This window comes from Narcine bancroftii, chromosome 6, assembly GCF_036971445.1.
Source record: "Narcine bancroftii isolate sNarBan1 chromosome 6, sNarBan1.hap1, whole genome shotgun sequence".
Classification (NCBI taxonomy): domain Eukaryota; kingdom Metazoa; phylum Chordata; class Chondrichthyes; order Torpediniformes; family Narcinidae; genus Narcine; species Narcine bancroftii.
This window is the reverse complement of record NC_091474.1, coordinates 38952658-38969620: the sequence shown is the minus strand read 5'-3', so window position 1 is coordinate 38969620 and position 16963 is coordinate 38952658. Positions and strand designations below refer to the sequence as shown.

At 42.6% G+C, this 16963-nt stretch overlaps 1 protein-coding gene across 8 annotated transcripts in view; it reads left to right on the top strand.

The window, feature by feature from the left end:
* sycp2 (synaptonemal complex protein 2) overlaps positions 1-16963 on the top strand; it is a 328877-nt gene that overhangs the window by 266862 nt on the left and 45052 nt on the right. For 6 of the 8 annotated variants that reach the window (XM_069884683.1, XM_069884685.1, XM_069884682.1 and 3 more), the window contains 2 exons: positions 1967-2152; positions 16497-16682. The exons of 1 other annotated variant lie outside the window; for it this stretch is intronic. In XM_069884683.1, the coding sequence (XP_069740784.1) occupies positions 1967-2152; positions 16497-16682 (372 nt within the window). The remainder of the gene's footprint in view (positions 1-1966; positions 2153-16496; positions 16683-16963) is intronic. One more of the 8 variants, XM_069884688.1, reaches the window with a different exon arrangement.

Below are 16963 nucleotides of genomic sequence, written 5' to 3'. Positions count from 1 at the left end.
TGAGTCCTGTTCCTGTGCTGTTTAAATTTAGACAACACAAAAAAAAAAGCTCCGAACAATAATCTCTATCAGTAATCTCCCTCTAATTGCTGAGTCCCAGATCATGGGCTCTGTTTAAATTTATTGTACAATAAAAAATTGTTTGCCAAGATACAATTTATTTAATGACATGGTTGAAGGCACTGAAACTAAAGGTGGTTTATTATCATTTGACTTTACATATGCAATCAGACAAAACAGTGTTTCTCCTGAACATGATGCACACATATTACATAGCATATAATATACACATCTCTCTCTCTCTCTATATCTATATAAATATATATATAAATATATATATAAAAATAAATATATATATATATATATATAAATAAATATATATATAAATATATATATATATATGTGTATATATAAATATATATGTATATATAAATATATATATATAAATATATATATATATAAATAAATATATTTATATATATATATATAAATATATATATATGAATATATATATATATGAATATATATATATATGAATATATATATATATGAATATATATATATATATGAATATATATATATATGAATATATATATATATGAATATATATATATATATGAATATATATATATATTCATATATATATATATTCATATATATATATATTCATATATATATATTTATATATATATATATAAATATATTTATTTATATATATATATATATATATGAATATATATATATATGAATATATATATATATGAATATATATATATATATGAATATATATATATATATATATGAATATATATATATATATGAATATATATATATATATATAAATATATATATAAAAATATATATAAATATATATATAAATATATATATAAATATATATATAAATATATATATAAATATATATATAAATATATATATAAATATATATTTGTGTCAAAATCAGGACTGCCAGTCTGGTATATAGCTTCTTCCTGCAAGCTGTGAGATTGATGAACTGCATCTTCAACTGAGTAAATTTTTTTGGGGGGATAATTTACTCATCTTTTACTGCATCTTTCCTATCCCAACATCTGCCCAAACACTGTTTAAATATAATAATTGTATCTGCTTCTACTACCTCCTATGGCAGCCATTCCAGATAACCGCCATCTTCGCTGTGAAAATCTTATCCCACAGATTTACCTTAAATTAATCCCCTCTCAAATTAATCTTATGCCCTCTAATTCTGGATTCCTTTTCTCTGATAACAAAAATTTGGGGTGTCTACCATCTCTTTACCCTGCTTAAATTTATAAACCTAAAATGTCACCCTTGCCCCCAGCCTCCAAAATTGCAATGGGAATAAACCTAGCCTATCCAACTCAGCCCTCCATTCTGATTAACATCCTGCTGAATCTCTTATGTGGTGGTGAAGGCTGGTATTATTCCTATAATACAGATTGCTGTTGTAGGGACATTCAAAAGGCTCTTAGATAGGCCAATGGATGTAAGAAAAATAGAAGGTTATAGGTGTGAGGTAAGAATGGATTAGATTGTTATGGAGTAGGTTTACATGAGTCATCACAACATTGTGGGCTGAAGGGTCTGTACTGTGTTGTAATGTTCTATGTGCAAGTATATTATGTTGAGCCTCCGGATCCCTCTATCCTATCCCTAAGTATGCTCTCTAATAGCTTCACTATCACTGATGTGAGGCTCAACAGCCTCTAATTTTGTGGATTATTCATGTTTTCATTCTGAATCAAAGGAACAAATTTAGCTACTCTCCAGTACTCCAGGACCTCACCTGTTGCTATTAAGGATATAAAGATAATCATTCAGGCCTCAGCAATCTCCTCTCTTGCCAGGCACTGAACTATGGGTACTAATCCTGAGATTATAACCCTGGGAGTCCTGTTTTATAACTTAGTACCTTTTTGACATATTTCATCTGATATTTTGCCCATAGGTAACATCATTGCGTATAGAAATAAATGAAATGGATGATGTTCAACAGGAATTTGTCAAATGGAAGAATCCAGATGGAGATATTGTTGCAAATAAGAATCTCACTTCTGAGAATTCAATTGCCTCTACAGGATCATCAAATAACTTCACACTAAATTCTTTAACTACCAAGAAGACAACTACTAAGGTGTGCACAATAATATCACATTCTCTTGTTTTCTTTATGTTTCCGTTTGCTCTCTGTCACTTCTCTTCAGGTTCTGTGTTCCTTGTTAGTCTAGTTCTGCATTATTGTGTTCCCATTTACCTATGAGAATACTTGAAATTAAGCATTTTAAGGAAATACTTTGAGATATATTCAATGAAGGAAAAGGACAGCAAGCATTCATTATGTTATCAGAAAAAAAAAACCTCAGCTATTGAGGAAGAAGCCACTGGCATCGGATAAGAGGCATGGAATACTTCTCCGCTGCAATTTCCTTTCCATTTTTAGAAAGATCGTGGAGGAGAATTTCTTTACCTATTCTTTCTAGTTTCTTCATTATTAATGTCCCTTGCATTAATACAGGAAGCAATTTGAATAATGAAAATCCTGTGGGAGTCATTCCAGATAACCACCATCCTCAGTGTGAGAAGCTTATTCTACAGATTTCTATTAACCCCCTCTCAAATTAATACTCTCTAGCTCTGGATTCCTTTTCTCTGGGAACAAATATTTGGGCTATCTACCCTCTCTTTTCCCTTCTTAATTTTACAAACCTCTATAATGTCACCCCTACCTCCAGCTTACAAAATTGCAAAGTGAATAATCCTAACCTCTCCAACTCAACTCTCCATTCTGATCAACATCTTTCTGAATCCCTTATGTACACTCTCTCACTACTGCTATCACATCCTTCTTTCTGGAAACCAGAACTGTACATAATATTCCACTGTTTTCTACAGCTCAAAATGATGTCCAAACTCTTAAATCGGATTAAGAAAAGCATACCAAATACCTTCTTCACTGCCTTATCCACCTAGGTCACCACTTTCAGCGAGTTATGGACAGTCATCACCAGGTGTCTCTGTACATCAATGTGCCTAATGTGCCTTTTACTCTGTGTGTTCGATCAGAATTTAACTTCCCAAAATAAATTAAAGTGAATCTGCCACTGCCCTGTCCAACTTTCCAGCTGATCCATGTTCCATTACACCTTCTTATCCAAAAAAGTCAAAGTTCAGATTTCAAACTCCATCAATGTTCAAGTCCTCCCCAAACTTACTGATCAAATCACCTATATTCTTATTCATTTAGATTATTATTACAAACAACAAAGCTCCCAACACCAATCCCTGCACATACTACTTGTAACAGATTTAAGTCAGTTAAACACCATCCACCACCACCTTCTGTCTTTTGTCACAAAACCAATTTTGGTTCCAGTTTGCCAATATACCTCTGATGTCTTATGCTTTAATCTTCTTGCCCAGCCTACCATATACCTTGTCCAAGGCTTAAATGAAATAAATGTAAACCACAATACTGAGATTCTTATGTATATTTTCTTAGATACTTCCTCAAAAAAAATCACATTAGATTGGCAAGACATGATCACCCCTGCACAAAACCATGCTGACTCCAATAATTAGTCCCTTCTTTTCCAAATGAACATAAATTCTTTCCTTCAGAATGTCCTCCAACTTCTGAACCACTGATCTAAGGCTCACCAGCCAGTAGTTCCCAGACTTATCTGTATTTTTGAATAGGAGGATCACATTAGCTATCTTCCTGCCTTCTGGTACCTCATTTATGGCCAATGAAGGTGAAAACAAATCTTTGGCAGAATCCCAGCTATCTCCTCCCTTTCTTCCCTAGAATCCTGGGATAGATCCTGTCAAGCTTTGGGGATTAATCCACCATAAAGTGTGTGAATATTTCCTACATTTCCTCTTTCCTGTTAAGACATGACCTACTGCAATTGTACAGAGCACTAGTGAGATCACAACTGGAATGTTATGTACAGTATTGGTCTCCTAATTGAAGGAAATATATAAATACATTGAAAACAGTTCAAAAGGTTTTGCTACACAGAAATGGGTAAGTTGACTATTGGGGAAAGATTGAATATATGAATATATCCACTGGAGTTTTGAAGAGCAAGAAGAGGCCTCACATAATATCTTGACAAGATAAATATGAAGAGGATGCTTCCTCTTGAAGGAGAATCTAGATCTAGGACTGACAGTTTGAAAATTTAGGGATCAACCATTTAAAATAGAGAGGGGGAGTCACGTAATGGAGTAATGGCTGGTTGAGTGGAACCAGCCCTCTCCAGAGAAAAGAAAAAAATAGTTTGAAAAAACAGAGCTCAATAAACATAAAATACAGGAAGAGAAAGATAAAGTTACAGAAAAGAGACAGAAGATGGCATCCAAAAAAGAAAAAGAATAACAGAAAAGGGAAGAAGGAAAATCACTGGAGAAGAAAGAAGAAGGCCTTACCTGCACGTCAGAGCAGAGAGCCACTGTGGAGAGGAGCAGCCAATCTCCGATGTTGGTGAGACCCCAGAGGAGTGGTGTCCTCCCGACCGGCGGACTTCAAAAATGGCTCTCAGAGCCAAGAAGAGGTGCGCAACTGCGCAAGTAAAAAAAGGTTAACACCGGCGGGCGGGGGACTCAGCTGAGGAGCAGCCAGCTGCGGAGCGGCCAGCTGAGAGACATCAAGTATCAGGGCGTTCGGCTGAGGGAAGTAAGCAAGAAAGAAGAGTGGTGAGAAAGAGAATGAAGGGCTGGAAGAGGGTGAGCAGCAAAGGGGCGACAACCTGCGGCAGGGGGCCCAGGAGCGGGTCGACCTGCAGTGGGAGGCCCAACAACAGGTTGACCCATAGCGGGAGGCCCAACAACAGGAGACACAGCAGATGGAGGCCCAACAAGGATACAGAAGCAGCTCATCAGAAAAGGATGAAGATACACAGATACAAAGAAGAGAAGAAGATGACACAGACAGAGATTTAGACACAGAAGACGAAGAGGAAGAAGACCAAGAATTTCAAAGGAAAGAAGAAGATATAATAGAAGGAAAAAGTTTAGATAAAGCCTTTTTTGAAGAACAAATAAGGTCATTAAAAGAATGGAGTTCATTAAAATTTAATTCAGTCAAAAGAAAAATCAAAAGAGCTGAAGACAGAATGCAAAGTTTAGAGTTGGTCATGACTGAAGTAAGGAAAAGAGTAGAAAATGTGGAGGAACGAGAAGCTGCTGTAGAAATGGAGATAAATGATTTAAGAGGGAAGAGAGCGAAAACAAATTAAAGAGACACAAGATTTATTGTCACAAAAATTTGACGTATTGGAAAACTACAGTAGGCAAAACAACATAAAAATAGTGGGCCTGAAAGAAGGCAAAGAAGAGTCAGATATAAAAGAATTTATAAAAGGATGGATCTCGAAGGTGCTGGGAATGACAGATTCACATGAAGAAATAGAAATCAAAAGGACACAGAGCGCTAGTACCAAAACCGCCACCACATCAAAAACAGAGATCTCTACTGGTAAAACTTCTAAGATATATGACAAGAGAAAGCATACTTGAGCAGACAAGAAAGAAGGTTAGAGAACTCAATAAGACGTTGGAATATAAGGGTCAAAAAATATTTTTTACCCGGACATAAGCTTCGAACTTTTAAGGAAGGAATTCAACACAGCAAAAACAATCCTATGGAAGAAAGTTTATAACTTTATATTAAGACATCCAGCAGTACTCAAAGTATTTATTCCTGGGGAACGGAATAGACTGTTCTCAGACCCAAAGAAAGCCCAAGAATTTGCTGAACATTTGCAGGACAGGAGAAGAGGGGAGGAGGAGTGACAAAAAGGAAGACTGGCAAGAAAATATACAAAAATATGTAAAAATATAAAGATAATGTATATATTAAGATTTAGAGATGGATAAGAGAAGAGGAAGAAGGGGGAAAAGAGCTTTGTTATATGTATAGGAAAATAGTGTTCTCGGGGGGGGGGGAGAATAATTGACACTTGTGAGTAATTTCACAAACTGAATGGAAAGGAGAGTTGTGGTTGCCTGTCAAGGGACAAGGGGCAATCCAAGGAGGGGAGGTTCATTTGGGGTTAGAGGGTTATTGCTTGTGGGGATTGTTGGAGTATTTCATGTCTTAAGTGCATTGTCAAATATTGAGATTAAAAAGGAAAACTTAAAAAACTAATGGAAAAAAGGGGATGGAGGTAGTGAAGAGGTGGAAAAATGAAAATAAAGATGGCCACATTGGACTATATGACTATAAACATTAACGGAATATATAACCAAGTTTAAATCTATCCCATTGGGAAAAAAAAATCACATAATTTAAAAGACAAAGTTACAATGTTTGAAAAAAACCTTGGAACCATATATGGAACATAACAGAAAGAGCAGGCCTAGGACCACTACCACCTAAAATGATAAGATAAACACGATCAGATTTAATGTGAATAAGTAGATGTCTTTTTTGTTTGTATTCCTTTTGTTTTATTGTATTTTATATGTTCAATATTTACTGTTTTTGGAGGGGGGTGGGAATGGGGGAAAGGGAGGGATGGGGGAAAAAAAGTAAATATCAATGTGAATATTTAAAGAGATGCATCTGTAAATATATTGGTTGATATGGTTCATAGTATGATAAATAAAGAATTACAAAAAAAAACATTTAAAATAGAGATGAGGCAGAAGATTTATTTGAAAAGGTTATGAGTCCTTTCCTCAAAGGGGTGCAGAACTAGAATTTGGAAATATTTTTGAGGCTGAGGTAGATTGATTCCTGATTAGAAGGCATTGAAAACTTCACAAGGGGTAGATAGACATCCAAGGTGGAACTTACAACCGATCAGCTGTGATTTCTTGGGCCTAATGGGCTAGTATTCCTTATTTGTATTTTTATAAATAGGTATGTTCAGAAATTGAATAAACAGCTGATGTATGACAACATGATTAAGATGCTATCTAAATGCAACATGAATTTCAAATAATTGACATTAAACTGCAAATCAGACAAAATTTATAAAAAATAATTGTGTATTAATAGTGGCTATTTCAGAAATTTGGCTTATTCCTTTCTGTGGAAAAAAAGCACTGTAAATTATATGTATTCTCAATTACCTTTATCCATGCTTATAGTTTTCTGCCTTCTGGCAGCTGTTGAGAATCAACTACATTTTCCTTCACCATTATTTGTCATAAAGAATGAGGAAGTAAGGAGGGAGGGCTGTGATCAGTACTGATGTATTGGAGAGGGAGATTGCTTTGTTCTCTCTTATCCATGCTGGGTAAGTGCAGCACCAGCAGACACATTCAGTCAATGCCACCATTGGCAGCAGTTCTATCAATCTAACTGCCCCTCAGTTGACTAATTCTTTGTAACTGTTCACAATCTCCACCATTTCTCCAGATCAGAAATGCAAAGTGAGCCATTGTGGGTATAAAGATGAAAGAGAATAAATATCTGCAGGAGAAGCAGAGAGAATCAAATGCATTAATGAGTTAGTGGGCATACTTTGCACCATTGGTCCAGGCCTAAACATCACAGTATAGGTCTACTATTATGAAACTTTCCATTTCCACAATATTTCACTCTAGGTAGGGATTTAATCATAAAAATGTTTTGAAGATTAATTGATGACTGAGTTAATTTAGCTCTGTGGTGATCTGCCACCAAGACAATCTAGCCAGCATTCCGGGTGGCGAGTGCAACCAAAGGCCAGCAGCCACGCAGTGGCACTAGCCCCAACAAGTGAACCAGCAGGTGAATGGCAAGGTCATCTTAAAGGCCAGCGACCCCAAAATAGCGCTGGCCTTGCTGTGCAGCCAACAGTCAGGGACAGCATGCCGGGAAGAAGGACATTGTTATGTGGGAAACCCACTTTTGTTATGCACGTTGTGACGTCAGCCAAGGGCAGGAAAAGTGCAAGTATGAAAGTTGAGCCCGAGCCCTAATAAAACTCAAAGCTTAACCTGACTACACCAAGTGTGTGTGTCTTATTTTGAGTAGTGTGTGGCTACAATTGGTGACCCCAACAGTCTAGATGGCATCTAAACCTAGCAATGAGTGAACAGGCAGCAGTCAACTCAGTCATTCTCAAGCTGTCGACCTTCTGGACGAATCGTCCACACGTGGTTTGACCAGGCTGAGGGACTGTTCCAGATCCAGCAGATCACAACTGGTACTACCATGTGGTGAGCACCCTGGACCAGGACACAGCAGACTGGGTGGCAAACTTCATCTAGGAGCCCCCATTGGAAGGCACATACACTGCCTTCAAGGACTTGCTGATCGAGATCTCCGGGCTCTCACGGCGTGAGAGAGGGGCACGTCTGCTCCACCTGGACTGGCAAGAGGACAGGCCCCCATCAGCCCTCATGAACGAGATGTTGGCCCTCCTGGGCAAACACAAACCCTGCATCATGTTTGAGCAGGCATTCCTGGAGCAACTGCTGAGGACATCCAACTGCTCCTGGAGGATGAGGATTTCAGAGATTCTCCAGAAAGACACAGAACAAGCGGACATTCTGTTGAAACAGAAGAGAGTGCTCTGTGTCGATGGGGCTCGTCACTTAACCCTGCAGCCAGACCCATGCAGAGCCGCCAAGAGAACAGCAGCACCCCAGAGGAGGTGATCCAGATGACCAGTGGTGTTTCTATCACCAGAGATGGGGTGGCAGAGCCTACCAATGCAGGCCGTCATGCATGTTTCAGGGAAATGCTGGGGCTAGCCATTGCTAAAGGCCATGACAGCTGACCACCAAGACAGCCTCCTGTGCGTTTGGGACCACCAATCCAGATTATGTTTCCTCGAGGACACAGGAGCAGAGATCAGCATCCTGGGACAGGACACCCAGAACAGGCAGTTGGGCCCAACACTGAGGGCTGCCAACAACAGCATAATTCGGATCTACAGTACCCGCAAGGTCCAACTGTGGTTGGGAGGCAGCCTCTTCTCGTGGGTATTCACAGTGGCTGCAGTGGAACATCCGCTCCTTGGGGAAGACTTCTTGCATGCCCATAGCATGCTCGTGGACCCCAAAGGAGGAGATTTGTCCATGCCAAGACTTTTCAAATCTTCTCCCTCAAAGATGCCAGGCTCCCAGCACTCCACCTGGACTCCGAACAGAGATCAGACAATGAGTATGCCAGGGTCCTGGCGGAGTTCCCTGCAGTGCTCACCCCCCAATTCATCACAGTGATGCCCTGACACAGAGTACAGCACCACATCCTGACCCAGGGCCCACCGCTCCATGCAAAGGCAAGACACCTTCCTCCAGAGAATCTCCAGCTGGCAAAGCAAGAATTTAGGAGGCTGGAGGAGCTCAGCATTATACGGTGATTGGAAAGCCCATGGGCTTCTCCCCTGCACATGGTACCCAAAGTAACTGGGGGCTGGAGACCAGGTGGCAACTACTGTTGGCTCAACGAGGCCACAACACCAGATTGGTACCCCGTGCTGCACATCCAGGACTTCGTGGCTAACCTGCATGGGACACGGAGCTTCTCCAAGGTGGACTTCATGGGGGGATATCATCAGTTTCCAGTACACCCTGATAATATCCCCAAGACAGCCATCATCACTCCATTCGGCCTCTTCAAATTCCCCTGAATGCTGGAACGCCATCCAGGCCTTCCAGCAACTCATGGACGCAGTGGGCTGACACCTAGGTGGCACCTTTGTGTACTTGGACGTCATCCTGGTGGTGATCGGGAACCAACAGGAGCATATGGCGCACCTCCGCAACCTCTACACCCAACAGAGGGAAGTTTGGCCTGATGATCAACCCAGCCAAATGCCAGTTCGGATTGGAGGCCATTGACTTCTTGGGCCACAGGATAACCGGGGAAGGAGCTACACCACTACCCAGTAAAGTGGAGGCCATCTGGAAGTTCTTCAGATCCAACATAACCAAGGGATGATCAATTTCTATCACAGGTTTATCCCCTCAGCTGCCCAGATCATATGGCCCTTGTTTGCCCAGATGGCAGGTAAGGCGAAGGTCATCACCTGGGATGAGGATTCAGTGGAAGCCTTCGTGAAGGCCAAGAAGCCCTGGCGGATGCCGCTCTCCTGGCACATCCCAGGTCAGACACTCCAACAACCCTTTAAGGTAGATGCCTCAGGAACGGCGATCAGCAGACTTCTGGAGGAGCAGATCTAAGGAAGTTGGCAGCTGCTGGCTTTTTTCAGCAAACATCGGCAGCCTCCAGAACTGAAGTACAGCACGTTCGACAGAGAGATTCTGGCACTGTACTTAGCCATCTGCCCTCTTATCATAGAGGGCAGGTCATTGACGGCTTTCACAGATTACAACCCCCTGACTTTCACCTTGGCTAAGATCCTGGGCCCATGGTTGGCCTGCCAGCAACGACACCTGTCTTACATCTCGGAGTACACCACAGATGTAAGGCACATCTCTGGCAAGGACAACATGCTGGCTGATGCACTGTCCAGGCAAAGTATCCTTGTGCTTTCAAGGGGAGTGGACTTCGTGGCACTGGAGAGGCACAGCAGAAAGATAAGGAGGTACCCAATACAGAACTGCCATATCGGGACTGCAGCTCCAGGACATCCCATTTGGCACAGGTAATATCACCCTCCTGTGTGACGTGGCCACTGGTCAGGTCAGACCCATTGTCCCGGCGGCTTGGAGGTGACGGGTTTATGACTCCATCCACAGATTGGGTCACCCAACCATCAGGACCACGGTCTGCCTGGTGGCCAGTAAATACATGTTGCATGGATGCAGAAACAGGTCAGCAGGTGAGCAAAGGTGTGTACGTGGTGGCAAACAACTAAGGTACAACAGCACACCAAGACCCCACCTCAGCATTTGAGCCCACAGAACGAAGGTTTGACCACATCCACGTGGACATAGTAGGACCAATGCTGGTATCCCAGGGTTTCTGCTATCTATTCATGATGGTCGACCGCTTCACCAGGTGACCAGAAGCAGTTCTGCTGGCAGACACGTCCACAACCTTGTGCACCAGGGCCCTCATCTCATCCTGGGTGGCACGGTTTGGGTTATTGTCCCATATCAAATCCAACAGGGGCCCAGTTCACCTCCAGTCTGTGGCCTGACCTCACTTGTCTGTGGGGTTCCCAGCTGTATCACACAACAGGTTACCACCCACAGTCCAATGAGTTGTGGAGCGCTTCCACAGGCACCTCAAAACCACGCTTATGATCAGACTTCAAAGACCCAACTGGGTAGAGATGAGCTACCATGAGCGCTGTTGGGCACCCACACATCACCCAAGGAGGCCTTCAACACCTCTTTGGCCAAATTAATCTAAGGAGCTCCACTGGTGGTCACAGAGAATTTGTACCATCCTCAGGCAGATAGCAGGACAACTCAGCAGCATTCCTCAGCAGGCTAAGGGAAAGAATCGGTAACCTGGCCCCAATTCACCTTCCACGACACGGACATGCGAGGACCAACGCACCCAAAGACCTGCAGGACCATGAGTATGTTTTCATTTGCAGGGGTCCATATCATCCACTGTTTCAGGGGCCATACGAGGGTCCGTTCCGGGTCATCCACAACAACGGGGCCAAGTTTGAGCTGGAGGTTGGAGGCAAGATGGAGGTCTTCACCACTGACAGGCTGAAGCCGGCACACCTGGACCCAGCGACCCACCATGTCAAAGAAGCAGGCCATCAAAGGCTGCAGAGACTTTGCATGCAGGCACCAATGACAATAACAAGGACAACACCACCGGTTCTGGGGTGGGGGGGTGGGGTCAAATGGCGGCTCACTGCTGCAGCCATTGAGCCAGTGCTCCAGGCAGCGACCGCAACCAAAGGCCAACAGTCTGCGCAGCACCACTAGCCCCAACAAGTGAAACAGCAGATGAACAGCAAGGGCAGCTTGAAGGCCAGCGACCCCAAAATGGCGCTCAGCTTGCTGCGCAGCCATCAGACAGGGACAGCATGCAGGGAAGCAGGGCATTGTTATGCAGGAAAATATCTGCGTGTGGGAAGCCTGCTTTTGTTATGCATGTTGTAATGTCAGCCAAGGAGGGGTCCTAGCAGGAATAGTGCAAGTATAAAAGTCGGGCCTGAGTCCTAATAAAACTCTGAGCTTAACCTGACTACAGTACGTGTGTGTGTCTTCTTTTGAGTAGCGCGCGGCTATAGCTCAGTTAACAACATTCCCATCTTAGTAAGGATGGGTGTTTAAATACCCCACCCTGGTGATGCAATCTGTTAATTAAGGATAATATTAAATTTAGTACTGATATTAGCCTTAAGCATTTCCTTTCATTTTCCAGTAGTTACACTGAAAAATTAATGAGCTGTCTTTTAAATCTCCCTGCATATCCTTATGTGAAGAAATGCATACTTGCTCTTTCCTCATAACGAGGCTCTAAAGGCTGTGTACGGCCCCTCACCCCAAGTCCAAAGCCCGCTGCGCAGCTCAGACGGCAAAGTCCTCCTCAGCGACAAGATCTCCATCCTCAACCGATGGTCAGAACACTTCCAATCTCTTTTCAGTGCCAACCGCTCAGTCCAAGATTCCGCCCTGCTCCAGCTCCCTCAACAGCCCCTAAGGCTAGAGCTGGATGAGGTCCTCACCCAGGATGAGACATACAAGGCAATCGAACAACTGAAAAGTGGCAAAGCAGCAGGTATGGATGGAATCCCCCCCCAGAGGTCTGGAAGGCTGGCGGCAAAACTCTGCATGCCAAACTGCATGAGTTTTTCAAGCATTGTTGGGACCAAGGAAAACTGCCTCAGGACCTTTGTGATGCCACCATCATCACCCTGTACAAAAACAAAGGCGAGAAATCAGACTGCTCAAACTACAGGGGAATCACGCTGCTCTCCATTGCAGGCAAAATCTTCGCTAGGATTCTACTAAATAGAATAATACCTAGTGTCGCCAAGAATATTCTCCCAGAATCACAGTGCGGCTTTCGCGCAAACAGAGGAACTACTGACATGGTCTTTGCCCTCAGACAGCTCTAAGAAAAGTGCAGAGAACAAAACAAAGGACTCTACATCACCTTTGTTGACCTCACCAAAGCCTTCGACACCGTGAGCAGGAAAGGGCTTTGGCAAATACTAGAGCGCATCGGATGTCCCCCAAAGTTCCTCAACATGATTATCCAACTGCACGAAAACCTACAAGGTCGGGTCAGATACAGCAATGAGCTCTCTGAACCCTTCTCCATTAACAATGGCGTGAAGCAAGGCTGTGTTCTCGCACCAACCCTCTTTTCAATCTTCTTCAGCATGATGCTGAACCAAGCCATGAAAGACCTCAACAGTGAAGACGCTGTTTACATCCGGTACCGCACGGATGGCAGTCTCTTCAATCTGAGGCGCCTGCAAGCTCACACCAAGACACAAGAGAAACTTTTACGTGAACTACTCTTTGCAGACGATGCCGCTTTAGTTGCCCATTCAGAGCCAGCTCTTCAGCGCTTGACGTCCTGTTTTGCGGAAACTGCCAAAATGTTTGGCCTGGAAGTCAGCCTGAAGAAAACTGAGGTCCTCCATCAGCCAGCTCCCCACCAAGACTACCAGCCCCCCCACATCTCCATCGGGTACACAAAACTCAAAACAGTCAACCAGTTTACCTATCTCGGCTGCACCATTTCATCAGATGCAAGGATCGACAATGAGATAGACAACAGACTCGCCAAGGCAAATAGCGCGTTTGGAAGACTACACAAAAGAAAAAACTGAAAAAACAACCAACTGAAAAACCTCACAAAGATAAGCGTATACAGAGCCGTTGTCATACCCACACTCCTGTTCGGCTCCGAATCATGGGTCCTCTACCAGCATCACCTACGGCTCCTAGAACGCTTCCACCAGCGTTGTCTCCGCTCCATCCTCAACATCCATTGGACCGCTTTCATCCCTAACGTCGAAGTACTCAAGATGGCAGAGGTCGACAGCATCGAGTCCACGCTGCTGAAGATCCAGCTGCGCTGGGTATGTCACGTCTCCAGAATGGAGGACCATCGCCTTCCCAAGATCGTGTTATATGGCGAGCTCTCCACTGGCCACCGTGACAGAGGTGCACCAAAGAAAAGGTACAAGGACTGCCTAAAGAAATCTCTTGGTGCCTGCCACATTGACCACCGCCAGTGGGCTGATATCGCCTCAAACCATGCATCTTGGCGCCTCACAGTTTGGCGGGCAGCAACCTCCTTTGAAGAAGACCGCAGAGCCCACCTCACTGACAAAAGGCAAAGGAGGAAAAACCCAACACCCAACCCCAACCAACCAATTTTCCCCTGCAGCCACTGCAACCGTGTCTGCCTGTCCCGCATCGGACTTGTCAGCCACAAACGAGCCTGCAGCTGACGTGGACTTTTACCCCCTCCATAAATCTTCGTCCGCGAAGCCAAGCCAAAGATAGGGAAGGTTTGTTCTCTCATTCTCTCTACCGGAAAACATGCCCCTCAATCTGCTCTAAATTCAATCTGCCAAAATGCATGTCTTCTAATATTTGATAACCTGAAAAAAAGATTCTAATTGTCTGATTTGTAAACGTATATCAGGTCTTTCCTGTGATTCGGCTCTCCAGAAAAAAAAAACTACCCAAAATTGTCTAATCTTTCCTTGTAGCTTATACCCACTCATCCAGGCAGCATCCCAGTAATTTCTTTTGCATCCTCTCCAAAACCTTCTCATCATTCCTGTAATGGGGTATCCAGAATTGGACAGAGTAGCCTGACCAAAGTTTTATATAGCAACAACATGACTGAGCGCTTATCCTCAATGCCCTGCCCAATGAAGGTAAACATGCCATATGCTTTCTACCAACCTATCTGTTTGTGAGGCCACTTTCAGGGAGTTAAAGGATTTGCTTAACAATGGGTTTTTCAAATTCAAGGAGGGCTTCTCTCAAGATAGCTTGTTTATTTCAACAAAGACTGCAATTTCCAGCTAAAGCTTTAAACACAAGTGCCCCCTCAAGAACGTGTGCTTATCCAACTGCTGTACTCACTTTACACCCATGACTGCATAGCTGGGCACAATTCAGATGTTATCTGCAAATTTGCCAATGACAACAGTTGTCGGCAGAATCACAAACAGCAACGAGGAAGCATACAGGAGGGAGATAGATCAGCTCGTTGAATGGTGTCACAACATCAACAACCTTGGACTCGACATTTGCAGAACCAAGAAGCTCATTGTGGATTTCAGGAGGAAACCAGGAGAGCACAAACTTGTCCTCATTGAGGGATCAGCAGTGGAGAAGGTCCTAGGTGTCAGCATCTCTGAGGATCTGTCCTGGAGCCTCCATGTCAATGCAATCACAAATAAGGCTCACCAGCAGCTATACTTTGTGAGGAGTTTAAGGAGATTTGGTACATCACCAAAGACTTTTGGAAATTTCCACAGGCGTACCATCAAGAGCATTCTGGCTTGTCACATTACTCTTTGGTATGGAGGTACCAACACTCAGGATAGGAAAAAGGTCCAGAGAGTTGTGAACTCAGCCTTTGACATTGCAGGCATCAGTCTTCACTCCATCAGGACATCTACAAGCAGTGATGTCTTTAGAAATCAGCTAAGATAAAGGACCCCCACCACCCAGACCATGCTCTCTTCATTACTAGCATTGAGAAAAAGGTACAGGAGCCTGAAGATGAGCACTCACTGGCACAAGAGTTGTTTCTTCCTCTCTGCCATCGGATTTCTGAATAAATAATGATGAACCACAGACACTTTCTCTCTTTGCCTTTTTCTTTTCCTTGCATTATTTTATTTATTTTGAAATGTGGTTTATAAAAATATTTGTACTGTGATGTTGCCACAAAACAATGAATTTTGTAACATGTTCATGACTATAGATTCTGATTCTGAAATCTACAATAGAAGTATAAAAGATTATGAATGGGTCCGATAGGTTAGACTGCTTTCACCTTTTTCCTAGGGTGACAATTGAAAATACCAGAGGACATCAATTTAAGGTGAATTTTGAGGACAGTGGGTGCCTGGAATGCATTGCTGAGAGTGGTGGTGGAGGCTGGTCTTGAACCTACAATACATACTGTTGTAGGGAGATTCGCAAGGATCTTAGATGGCCAATGGATGTAAGAAAAAGAGGGTTACAGGTGTGAGGTCAAAACGGATTAGATTGTTGTGGAGTAGATTTACATTGGTCAGCTCAACAATGTGGGCCAAAGAGTCTGTACTGCATTGTAATGTTCTATGAGCAAGTATATCATATTGGATCTCCAGATCCTTCTATCCTGTCCTTATGTTCTCTAATAGCTTCACTATCACTGATGTGAGGCTCAACAGCCTATAAATTTTTGGATTATACATATTTCCCTTCTGTAATGAAGGAACAAATTTAGCTACTCTCCTGTTTTCCAGTACCCCCGCCTGTTGCTACTGAGGATATTCATCCAGGCCTCAGCAATCTCTCTTGCCAGGCACTGAACTACAGGTACTAATCCTGAGATTATAACCCTGGGAGTCCAGGTTTATAACTTAGTACCTTATTTGACATATTTCATCTCTGCTACATTTTGCCCATAGGTAACACCATTGCGTATAGAAATAAACAAAATGGATGATGTTCAACAGGAATTTGTCAAATGGAAGTATCCAGATGAAGATATCGTTGCAAATAAGTGTCAATCTTCTGAGAATTCAGTTGCCACTACAGGATCATCAAATAACTTCACACAAAATTCTTTAATTACTAAGAAGACATCTCCTAAGGTGTGCACAATATATATCACATTCTCTTGTTTTCTTTACATTTTCATTTGCTCTCTGTCACTTCTTTTCAGGGTCTATGCTCCTTGTTGGTTCTAGTTCTGCGGTATTGTGTATCCTCTGGGGGGTACCAAGTGCCATTTAATACTGAGTCCTAAGAGTTCTAGAACACTATTCATTAACAACCAAGCTCAATTTATATCAATCAACATTGAATGAGTCAAAGCATTCTTGTGTACCAATGTTAAGTACCACATCAGTACAAATACTGGCTTGACTCACAT